At 43.7% G+C, this 12,659-nt stretch overlaps 1 protein-coding gene across 2 annotated transcripts in view; it reads left to right on the forward strand.

Moving 5' to 3' along the window:
• The first annotated feature begins 243 nt into the window (after positions 1–243).
• Positions 244–12,659, forward strand: part of astn1 (astrotactin 1) — a 1,605,092-nt gene continuing 1,592,676 nt past the window's right edge. For both annotated transcript variants that reach the window (XM_078407397.1, XM_078407398.1), the window contains exon 1: positions 244–1,070. In XM_078407397.1, coding sequence (XP_078263523.1) covers positions 794–1,070 — 277 coding nt within the window. In that variant the 5' untranslated portion in view covers positions 244–793. The remainder of the gene's footprint in view (positions 1,071–12,659) is intronic.

Consider the following 12,659-nt stretch of genomic DNA (forward strand, 5'->3'; position numbering starts at 1 on the left):
GGTGATCGAGCGAGAGAGAGTTGCTGTCACAGGTGTCGATTTAAATCGATACCGGGACAGGTGCAGCACTTGAATCTCAGGGCGATTAGCAGAGATGATTCTTGCAAAATCACAAGCGAGAAGAGGGAGAAGGTGTAATCCCATTGAAGTGGCCGGCGGGTAAAGCCGGTGGTTTGGGCAAGTGCGGGGTGATAGGTGTGCGCTGGTTAGTAGTGTGTGTGTGTGGGGGGGGGAGAGGGGTTAGCACTTACCACGATCGAAGCGGGAAGGGCTGGAGACCGGTGGTGCTTATTCATAGAAACAGCAACTACCGATAGTTGGTCCTTGCCTGGGTTGAAGAGGAGAGAGAGAGAGAGAGAGAGAGAGTCGCCGCCGCCGCCTCTTGCTGAAGATAGCTCTGTACAAATCACTTCCCGTCTGTGTCTCCCTGTCTCTCTCTCTTCCTTTTACACGTGGATTACCCCCTCCTCCTTCTCCCTCCCTCCCTCCCTCCCTCCCTCCCTTCCCCAGCAACTGCGCAGAAAATAAAGGCACCAAGCAACACGGGGACGGGATTAAGGAGCAGGGCCGAGTGAGTGTCGAGGCCGGATCGCTCGCTCCCTGCGGTTCCAGGTGACCCGGAGAGGGGGGGGGGTTTAGTTACATTGGAGGGTGGGAGAGGAACATAGCCCCGGCTCGGCTCCAGACGGTGTGTGGCCAGCCAGCATCCCCCTCTTCAAGTTGTCAGAGGGTATTACCTGAGGAGGCTGGGCCGCCCGCCTTGCTGTTTGTTATTGTGGGCTGAGTAGGGACCATGGCGTTGCCTCGGGTGCTGGTGTGGACAGCGCTGTGTGCCACGCTGGGGAGAGGACTTGTAGCCCTGGCCAGCGACCACTCCACCACGGACGGGGAGTGCAAAGTGAAGACAGTCAGCGTGTCGGCGCTGCCGTTTCTCCGGGAGAACGACCTGAGCATCCACACCCCGCTGTCGGCAGAGCCCAAACTACTCTTCTCGGTCAGGAACGATTTCCCCGGAGAGCTGGTGGTGGTCGACGATTTGGAGAACACGGAGCTTCCTTATTTCGTCTTGGGTGAGTGAATGCCGCAGTGATCCCGGCCAATTCCCAGGCTGGGATAGGAGGGCCAGTGTGTGTGTGTGTGGGTGTGTGTGGTGTGTGTGTGGGTGTGGTGTGTGTGGGGGAAAGGCCGACAGGGTAAACGTGGTTGCCATTGTGTTTTCTTATTTATTTATTTATGGTCGGTTGTGTGTGTGTGTGGGACTGTCATGGTTTTCCCCGGGTCAGCGATAGAGCAGGTGACTATCCGAGACATCCCTCCTCTCTCCCTCCCTCCCTCCCTCCCTCCCTCTCTCCCTCTTTCCCTCCCTCCCTCTCTCCCTCCCTCCCTCCCTCCCTCTCTCCCTCTTTCCCTCCCTCCCTCTCTCCCTCCCTCCCTTCCTCTCTCTTTCTCTTTCTCTCTCTCTCTCCCTCTCTCCCTCTCTCCCTCCCTCCTCTACCTCCTTCCCTCCCTCCCTCCCTCCCTCCCTCCCCTCCTCTCTCCCTCTCTCTCTCTCTCTCTCTCTCTCCCGAATACCTCGGTTTGGGTAACATGAAGGAGGAGGCAGTATCTTTCGGAGCCCGGTTGAAACACGGCGCCTGCTCAGTCTTGCCTGCCTCGGATTTACGGGCGAGATGTCAACTTCTGACAGGGGGTTTTCTGGGATCCAGAGGCATAAGGCGAGATCTGAATGTGTAGTGTGGGGGGGGGGGGGGGGGAGGAGGGGGGACCAAATGATGCACAGAGTGGGGAAAACGGAAAAGGGGGGTATATGAAGCTGTCGCGGGATCCTCCGCGGCTGCCGGTATCAGTAAATGCACAGAATACTTGGGCAATTGGGCCTTCGATAGGAGACCGTGTTGTCAAGGCACATAATGCACATTTTCACCACATAATGCATGTGCAAAATGAATAAAGTTTCAGCAAATCCGCGCGGAACCCTGTAATCACGCAACCAATAAACTTCAGTGCATGTGAATGAGTCACTCAAAACACTCACACAAACGTGAGAAGTTCACACACTTGAGGGCGACCTCGTTGAAACTTACCGAGTAGGGAAGGGCCTGGATAGAGTGGATATGGAGAGGATGTTTCCACTAAGTGGGAGAGTCTAAGACCAGAGGCCGTAGCCTCAGGAAAAAAAAGGATGTGCCTTTAGAAAGGAGGTGAGCAGGAATTTCTTCAGTCTGGGAATTCATAACAGTAATAGTAACTGTAACAGTTTAGTTTGTTGTTTCACGTGTACCGAGGTACAGTGAAACGCGTTTGTTGGGTACTATCTAGTCAGCAGATAGATAATACATGATTACAATCGAGCCATTTACAGTGTTTAGATAACAAGGGAATAACATTTAGTGCAAGGTGAAGCCAGCAAAGTCCGATCAAGAATAGTCCAAGTGTCACCAACGAGGTTGATAGTAGTTCACCACTGTTCTCTGGTTATAGTTGCTCTAATTCATTGACACAGAAGACTGTGGAGGCCAAGTCGTTGGATATTTTTAAGCTACAGATTGATAGATTCTTAATTAGTATTGGTGTCAGGGGTAATGGGGAGAAGGCAGGAGAATTGGGGTGAGAGGGAAAGATAGATCAGCCTTGGTTGCATGGCAGATTAGACTTGATGGGCCAAATGGCCTAATTCTGCTCCTATAACATGAATTTATGAACAACCTATGTAAGTAATGATCACATTAGTTGTTCTGGGAACTAGTCCTCTTCCTGGCTTGTGTACGGAACTTAAGTTGTTGGGCCAGATAGACCTACATCTCCTCCCATATCTATAGCAATTTGCCATATAGACTAACTATTTTGCAGCCAGACTTTAAAATAATAGAACATGATAGTTCAATAATACCACAGAAATATCTCTTGAGATATTATAAACAGACTTATCTTTTAGAGCACACAGTTACCCCTCTCATCCCTGGCTGGCAATGCTTCATCTCATCCGGATGATCTGCTATCAGTTTGGATCCAGATTTACACTCTGACCGGGAGGCCCTTATCATTTTTCTTCTTGTATGCACGAGAATTTGAACATTGAAGCAATCAATACCTGTTACCTGTGCATTATCACAAATGGAGATCCAGAAACCATTGGATAATCTCCAGTAAACCGTTTCTTTGCTAATTATAATATATGACAGATTTTTGCTACAGTTCATATTACCCCATCATCTGTGGTGTGCCCACCTCAGCTAATGGATTGAATGTTTTTATTATTCCGTGAAGTGGGGTGTACACATTGGACACTCTGGGCTTTCCTGAATCTCAACATGAAGATGCCTCCATACTTTGCCATAAGCTTTTGAATTTCAGTCGCACTGTGAGCACCAGATGCGTACATCTCAGCAGGGGAAGGCGAGAAGATGTTGAGTAAATTGGTAATAAATGTGACCCGTGTTTAGATGACACTTCCACTACTAAAGAAACCAATTTGGCCATTTCCACATTGTTGGGGGTGCAGGTCCACTGCAACTGGTGATCTTCCGGTAACTGGTGATCCAGCACCTCCGGACAAAGTTACCATAGTCCCCCTGAAAATGTGGCTGCTAGGCTGGGTGAGGTGGCTGATCTTGACCTCCGGGACTTGAGCGGCTGGTCAGCAGCTTGAAGTTGCCCCCCTGCGGCTGGGGCTCTGGAACTCCGGATCTCAACCTCAACGGGACTTCCGCGGCTGATCAGCAGGTCAAATTTGTCCCTTGCGGCTGGGGCTCTGGAACTCTGATCTGGCCACAGCTGGCAGATCCATTCCCATAGTTGACTTCTGAGCTCAACATTGCGGGCCAGTATCTTGGCGTCCAGGTAGAACAGGGGGACCTTTCTAGTATTGTTCGACAAATGGATAGGACAGGTTTAGAGGGATATGGGCAAAACACAGGCAAGTGGGACTAGTGTTGATGGGACATGTTGATTGATGTGGGAAAGTTGGGCTGAAGGGCCTGTTTCCACACTGCCTGACTCTATGACACCTCTCAGACCTCTGTTGGTCCCTCAGTCCCAATGTCTATGCTGAACATGATGCAAAGACCAAATCATGTTTGCCTACACATAACACATATCCCTCCTTTACCTGCATATCCATGCGTCTATCCAAAGGTCTCTTAAATGCCACTATTGTATCTGCCTTAACCATTGGGCCCAATAGAACGTTCCAGGGCCTCATCACTCTCTTTGTAAAGATATTTGCCCTGCACATCTCCTTTAAACTTTGCCTCTCTCACTTTCAAACTATGCCCCCTAGTATTTGATTTTTCCATCCTAGTAATGACAGTACATTAATGCAAGTTATTTCATTCATGTAACTTCAAGATTTTTACACATAAACAGTAACATTTTACCATGTAAATTCTCTTCAGAAGTTTACAGCACACAATTTACTTGGATAGGTATTCTGATCATGTTGTACAACATTGGTTGGCACAGTGGCGCAGCTGGTAGAGCTGCTGCCTCACAGTGCCAGAGACCCAGATTTGATTGTGACCTTGGGTGTTGTCTAGGTGGAATTTGCATGTTCTCCCTGTGACTGTGTGGGTTTATTCCGAGTGCCTCATCCAAAAAACGTGTCGATTTGTAGGTGGATGCGAAAATGGGATAACATGGAACTAGTGTTAATGGGTGATCAGTGGTTTGGTGGGCTGAAGGGCCTGTTCCCATGCTGTATATTTCAATTAGTTATCATCTGTCTGCTTGTTGTATTCCCATCTTTAATCCTTATAGTATTCACAAAAAATTAATGATGCACCTGACATTCATACCAATAAATTAGCAGTTTGTTTTCTGAATGTACATAATGCACAATCATCCAAGTGTTTGGATGTACATTTAAGATTGATTTGCAGACGCTGCATGGAAACAGGACCAGCGGGCCACTCAGTCAACACCAGCCATCACATTTTTTTGTTCTACGTTATCTCACTTTCGCATCCACTCCCTGCACACTAGGGACAATGTACAGAGAGCAATTAAACTACAAACCTGCACTTTGGCATGTGGGAGGAAACTGGAGCATCTGGATGAAACCCATGTAATCACAGGTAGAAAGTTCAATCTCCACACAGACAGCACTCGAGGTCAGAATTGAACCCGGGTCTCTGGCACTCTGAGGCAGTGGCTCGACCATCTGCACTATTGTGCTGCCCTAATGTGCACATCTACTCAGAGAATCGAATGCTAATGCTACAACAATCATTTATCACCAATGAATGATACTTTATTATCACATGTGGTTATCATTGTTTTGCATACCATACACAGGTATGCAAAGAGTCGACCACCGCCGACAAAGTTACAAAGTGTTCATTATAGTCCCAATGGTCCCTCTTTGTTCTCGGCAGCTCCACGCCAGGTCCCTCTTTGTTCTCCCCGTGGGCAAGCCTGTCCAACCCCCGGCACCCATTGCGGGCTTGTCCTCAGCCGCCCATCGCCAGGTCCATATGGCAATTAAGGCAAAGAGTTATCTACTCGTTCACTGATAAAATTCGCAAGGAATAGCTGAAAAAGAATTTCTTTGCATTGACTAATGTTGCTTTCAAACCCAAACTATCAACAGCATCTGTAACTTGACAATAAGCCTTATCCAACAGGAGCCCGAGGCCGGCTTCAGCTGTTGATATGACAGAAACACTCAATGGCATTATAGCAATCAAATGAAAATACATCATCATTTCAAACACAGAACAGCCAAATTTAATAATGATAAGCAGAGACCACTAAGTTTTCATTTTTTAAATGAATCCTTTGGAGCCATTTCAAAACATCACTTGGAACCTTACAATATGTAATCTTTGATATATTAAATTGCAACATGTATCAAGAATCACATTAAGGAATGTTTGAGTGAATGATTTTGTGTAGATTTGTTTGGGGGTATTCCCTGGAGATCTAACAGTAGAATTTACCACTGAAGTTCGTGTATCAGAACCACTGAGACAGAACTGTTTCCAACAGTACAGTTTGTGCTGAAACAACAAGTAGTGATTCAGCAATGAGCCTGTGGTTATTTAAAATTATCCAGGTATTGAGAGATTGTATTATTACTAAATACTGTATTATTAAAAATATTATTTTCTAAAATAAACCAATGCATCCACATAAAGGGTTTGACAAGATCTTTAATCTAAAGATAATTGACGCAAACTCAAACTAGTTTCAACAAGATATGGATAATTTATATTTTCCAAATCTGGTTGTATAATCAACCACTTGCTGACATGAAGCTATTTTTTACTCATTATTATCCATTTATTATATAAATAGATGACACCTGTGTTCTAATTCTTAATTGAGTGATTGATTAAATTAAAACTGATTACAAATTGATATATTGGGAGGTAATGAATTATAAATTAATTACATTATTGATCTACAGCTGGTTACAAATGGCACCTGATATTTATGTTATTCAGCCATGTAACACATAAACAGGCCCTTTGCCCAACTGGTCCATGCCAACAAGATGCCCTATCTAAGCTAGTCCCATTTGCCTTCATTTGGTCCACATGCCTATTTTATCCTTTCCTCTCCATGTACCTGTCCAAGTGTGTTTTAAATGTTATTATACTACCTGCCTCAACTACCTCCTCTGGTAGCTAATTCCATATACCCACCACCCCCTATGTGATAAATGTGTCCTCCAGGCTCCTATGAAATCTGTCCCCTCACCGCTCAGTCCTACCTCATCTAGTTCTTGATTCCAGTACTCACAGTAAGGGTCTCTGTGCATTCAACCTATCCACTCCCTCCCATGTTTTCCAACATATTTTATATTTCCACTATAGTGGACTTTGGTTTTGAATTACATCCCAGTAAAAGTCATCTTTTCAAAATGCTCCTAAATACTATTTAAAAAATGTTAAAACAATAACTGATTTTTCCATTGCTGGTTCAGGTGTGTGAGGTCATGGTTTGTCCTTGCCGATCACCAAAGAAATTAGGAACAGGTGTCAGCAATTCATTGTTCCAGCATTCAATGAGTTTGTGATGGATCTGTATTAATTTTATTAATTCCCTTTGCACCACGTTAATTAATGCTGCCAGCTGGCAAAGGTCTATCAATGTGTGACAAAGTGCTTCATAATTTCCCTTGAATTTAAAAAATAAATCCCTTGTCTACCACCACATTTCCGGTGTGGGCAAGTTGGGCCGAAGGGCCTGTTTCCACATTGTATCACTCTATGATATAAAGATTCTTTTCATTCACCTTCACTATTCCTTCCAAAATCCTAAAATCTCGTCAAATCATATCTTAACCTTCCATTTTCCGGAGAATAAAATCCTTTTTAATTTCATATCTTCTCATTGAACACTTCCTTGGAGGTTAAGAAACATTCTGGTGAATCTGCACTGCATTCACTCCAAGATGGCAGCACAGTAGCACAGCTGGTAGAACTGCTGCCTCACAACATTGGGTTTAATCCCGACCTCGGGTGCTGTCTGTGAGGAATTTGCATGTTCTCTCTGTGACCAAGTGGGTTTTCTCCGGGTGCTCTATTTTCCTCCCCTATCCCGAAGGGGGTTTGTCAGTTAATTGGCCTCTGTAAATTGCCTCGAGTATGCAGGGAGTGAATGAGAAAGTGGGATAACATAGAACATGTGTGAACAGATGATCGATGGTCAGCGTGGTCTTGGTGGGCCAAAGGGACCATTTCCATGCTGTTTCTCCAAACTAAACGCCTAAGATTTCTCGTGAAGACGTCAATTCCAATGCCTTCTCTTTTGTTTTTCCTACACAATTATTAAAGATTCAATTCTAACTACAATTTTTTGACAGCAAATCCAATACTAATTATTATTAGTGAGTTGCTGATGGATTATGAATGCAATACTGGTTACACGTTGAAAAGTTATCAATTGGTTATAGTGCTCATTTATTATCATTGATGCTTATTGAGAGGTGAATGTCCAATAATAATCACATTTATAAATTGTTGATAGATCAGATATTGTACTAATTATTATCGATACATTGTTGATGGGTGATGCACCAAATACTAATTATGATCAATAAGCTGCCACTGATTATTGAAGAAGTTGTCCATTACTGATTCTTATTAAATAGTATTGCTATTAAATCTGTGAATTGCTCATCACAAATATATAAAGTTATTAGTGCAATATAAAGAGTCACAAATCCCAAGCTGATGATATTATGTTCTTCGTAGGTTTCTGCGCTTAAATTAACAATTAATTTTAAAGGGACATTCTTGTCAGGCATGGCGAAGGTCATTTTTAAGAATAGCAGTAGCCATTTTCCATAATCGCCACTGGGAAAATCTGCAGAGACTGGTCTCTGTCACTGGTATGAACCTTCACGCTTGATCCAAACTGTTAAGACTCTAACATTTTTAAAAAACAAACTTCAATGGCACAGTATGGTGCGCCAAATGTGGCAACTCTAGTGCACTGACTCAGTGCGGCCTGCTATCTCACACTATTACACATAGCGTGATTGTGCCTAATGTATAGTAGGATCGTCGCTGAACTGTACGCAAACAAAAATCATTATACTTAAATACACATGACTGTAAAGAACCATTATCATTGCCATTGATCCTTGGAAATGTGCTTTTCAAGTTGCTTTTAAAATGCAAAATCTATGTCCATTTGAGTTGTAATTTCTCTACATAATACAGTGTTGTGATTGTAAAGTGTATGGTAAAGCAGAATACCATGGCGACCATCACCTTTATATAAAATATTTTCTGGTGCAGAGTCTGTGTATGGTTTTGGGACCAACATCGTTTATGTTTCATACTAAAGTCTGCTAGATTTGCACACTAAATGAAAACAAAAATCTGTTCCGTTGAAACATTTATGAATTGCAGTTTGTCGTTATATTGTTATGTTTCCCTTCAAGTTCTCTACAATACCAAAAGATAATTAGTTAAGTCAAGAAACTCTGCAATCATTGTGATTTTTATTTTCTCATTCCACTGCACTGTTGGTAAATTTTAGGGTAGGGAAAAGGGTGGCATTTGAATTAAATTCCTGCGATTGGCGCTGCCAGTATTGCGGGTGGTTCCCTATATTTTGCTCTCATCGACTCAGCATGGGACAGGACTAATGCACATTTTATTGCCCCTCTGTAAGCATTTGCTGGCTATAAGAAATTCAGAGTAGATAATAAAGCTCAATCAGCAGACTCAGGCTTCTTGGTGTTAGAATATGCTGGAGAAATTTCCAAGGTCTGGAGGTCAATAGGAAAATAGAAATCATCTACCTTTATACTTGAGAGATACAGCGCGGAAACAGGTCTTCGGCCCACCGAGTCAGTGCCGACTAGCAATCCCCATACACTGGCACTATCCAAAATACTAGGGACAACTTACAATTTTACTGAAGCTGATTAACCTACAAACCTCTATGTCTTCAGGGTGTGGGAGGAAACCGGAGCATCGGGAGTAAATTCATGTGGTCACAGGGAGAATACAAACTCTGTACAGACAGCACCCGTAGTCAGGATTGAACCCGGGTCTTAGGTGGTGTAAGGCAGCAACTCTACCGCTATGCCACCCTAACCTTACCTGTGGTAAGAACAAATGACAAAGTAAAATCAAGGTAATTTTGCTCTGGGTAAAGGATTAGCTTTTGCTCACATCTTGCAATACTATTAATGTATTATCCACCAAGATGCAAAACTCCCTCAATCAGAAGGGGCAGCACAGTGGCACAGCTGTTAGTACCACTGCCTCAGTGCCATAGACCCCGGTTCAATCCTAGGCAAGTTGGACAAAGAACCTATTTCCGTACTGTATAACTGTATGACTAACTAAAGTATGAAATACGAACTGCTTTAGCTTTGTTCCGCACCATTATTAAAAAGATTATTAAATGGGGGCAGCACAGTAGCATGGCAGGTAGAGCTGCTGCCAGACCTACAGTGCCAGAGACCCGGTTTCGATCCTAACGTCGGGTGCAGTCTGTGTGGAGTCTGCACGTTCACCCTGTGCCTTTGTGGGTTTCCTCTCAGCTCCGGGGCTTCCTCCCACATCGTGTGGGGTTGTAGGTTAATTGGCTTCTGTAAATTGCCCCTAGTGTGGAGAGAGTGGATGGGAAAGTCATAAGTGATAGTAGAATTAGGCCATGCAGCCCATCAAGTCTATGCCATTCAATCATGGATGATCTATCTCTCCCTCCTAACCCCATTCTCCTGCCTTCTCCCCATAACCTCTGACACTTGTACTAATCAAGAACCTATGTATCTCTGCCTTAAAAATATCCACTGACTTGGCCTCTACTGCCTTCTGTGGCAACGAATTCCACAGATTCACCAACCTCTGCCTTAAGAAACTTCTTCTCATCGCCTTCTTAAAAGAACGTCTTTTAATTCTGAGGCTATGACCTCTGGTCCTAGACTCTCCCACTAGTGGAAACATCCTCTCCACATCCACTCTATCCAGGCCTTTCACTATTCGGTACGTTTCAACGAGGTCCCCCCTCATTCTTCTAAACTCCAGTGAGTACAGGCCCAGTGCCAACAAATGCTCATCATTAGTTAACCTACTCATTCCTGGGATCAGTGTGGAATAACATAGACCTAGTGTGAAGGGGTGGCCAGCGTGGACTTGTGTTTCCATGCTGTCTCTTTAAAATAAGTGAAACTAAACAAAGAGGTCTCTGTTTTGATTATCATGCTCTGCTGAGGTTACAAGCTTGAAACAAGAAAGACATTAGCTGGTGATCTACTGCGTAGTATACATGTGTAGGAACAAACTGCAGATGCTGTTTTACATCAAAGATAGACACAAAATGCTGGAGTGGGGCAAGCTGTATCTCTGGAGAAAATGAATAGGTGAACTTTTGAATTGAGACCCTTCTTCAGACTGAGAGTCAGGGGAGAGGGGGAGGAAAACTAGAAGTATGAAATGGCCCACAAGAGGTAGGAAAAGTAGGAAATGATCCTCTCTTCATACCTCTAGTTTTCCTCTCCCCTGACTCTCAGGCAGAAGTATACATGCAGAGGTTTTCTGCAAGATGTTATTCGAGTCAGTGGTGAGATGGCCTTGATGACATTTCTGCAGACATTCACTGTTACTGCTTTTACATAAACAGCGGACATTTGGGTGGGACACCCCATTATGATGGCTGTGCAGGAAACCGTGAACCTGAAGGGAAACTATCGTTCCAGGAGAGTATAGAATGCAGGTCAGGGAAAACACAAGATAGAATAGTGGCACCATTTTGAGAAAGAGCAGGGTTTTTGTCCTGATGTCTGGGCAATTTTCATCCTTTGCACCACATCGAGCTGATTGTGCTGACCAGTGGCTGGTTCTGAATGGACCTGAGAAGAACTGAGCTGAAGTCAGCACTGGACATTGTAGATGCGACTCAGGTTCGATCCTGACTACGGGTGCTGCACTGTAAGGAGTTTGTACGTCCTCCCCGTGACCTGCGTGGGTTTTCTCCGAGATCTTCGGTTTCCTCCCACACTCCAAAGACGTACAGGTATGTAGGTTAATTGACTGGGTAAAATGTAAAAAACAAAAAAATTGTCCCTAGTGGGTGTAGGATAGTGTTAATGTGCGGGGATTGCTGGGCGGCGCGGACTTGGTGGGCCGAAAAGGCCTGTTTCCGTGCTGTATATATATGATATGATATGCGCTGTGAGACCCAGGAATGTGGGACTAGGGTGTAGTTGATTCTGTCAGTTTATACATGGGCTCCAACGGTGGTGTCCAGTCATGCTGGGACCATCTTGCACTTTATTATTGTCACGTGTACTGAGCTACAGCGAAAAGCTTTGTTTTGCATGTTTTTCAAACTCATCAAGTATGACGATACATAAACATAATCGGTTGAAACAAGTACAATAGATCGAGCAAAGGGGAAATTAGGCAGTGCATAATATAGTTCTTTGTTGACCATTCAGAAGCTTGACAACAGATTTTCTTAATCTACACTTTCTTTGTAACTCGAACTATAATGCTGTAACATTATACTCTGCACTCTGGTATTTTTCTCTTTGCACTCTCCATTGCACTTATATTCATGTATGGTATGATTTGCTTGGATAGCACACAATCAAAGTTTCTTACTATTTGGTTTAGTTCAGTTTATTGTCACGTGCATTGAGGTGCAGTAAAAACACTTTTGTTGCATGCTAACCAGAAGGTGGAAAGACAACACCATGGTATCATAGAGTCAGAGAGACATGCAGTGTGGAAACAGGCCCTTTGGCCCAACCTGCCCACACCGACCAACATGCCCCATCTACACTAGTCCCACATGCCTGTATTTAGCCCATATTCATCTAATCCATGTACCTGTCTAATTGCTTCTCAAACGTTGCAGTAGTCGCTGCTTCAATTACCTCCTTCGACAGCTCGTTCCATACACTCTAATAACCTCACAAAGCGTGGTTTTTGTGACAAATGAGTATAAATTAAATCAATTGTAAAAAGGCAGATCATAACTCAGATCCTAGCCATGACCTGAAACCCCACTGATTTCAACAGAATTTCCTGTATTCGAATTAGGAATTAATTTGAGGGTAAATGACATTTAAAATTAATTTTCTTTGATCTTTTTAATTAATTAAATGTGCTTCAATTTAACTTATTTTTTTTAAAAAAATAATAATTTTACCTTCAAAATATAGATTTAAATTTTAGAAACTTTCCTAT

The sequence above is a fragment of the Rhinoraja longicauda genome, chromosome 11, assembly GCF_053455715.1.
Source record: "Rhinoraja longicauda isolate Sanriku21f chromosome 11, sRhiLon1.1, whole genome shotgun sequence".
NCBI classification, from domain to species: domain Eukaryota; kingdom Metazoa; phylum Chordata; class Chondrichthyes; order Rajiformes; family Arhynchobatidae; genus Rhinoraja; species Rhinoraja longicauda.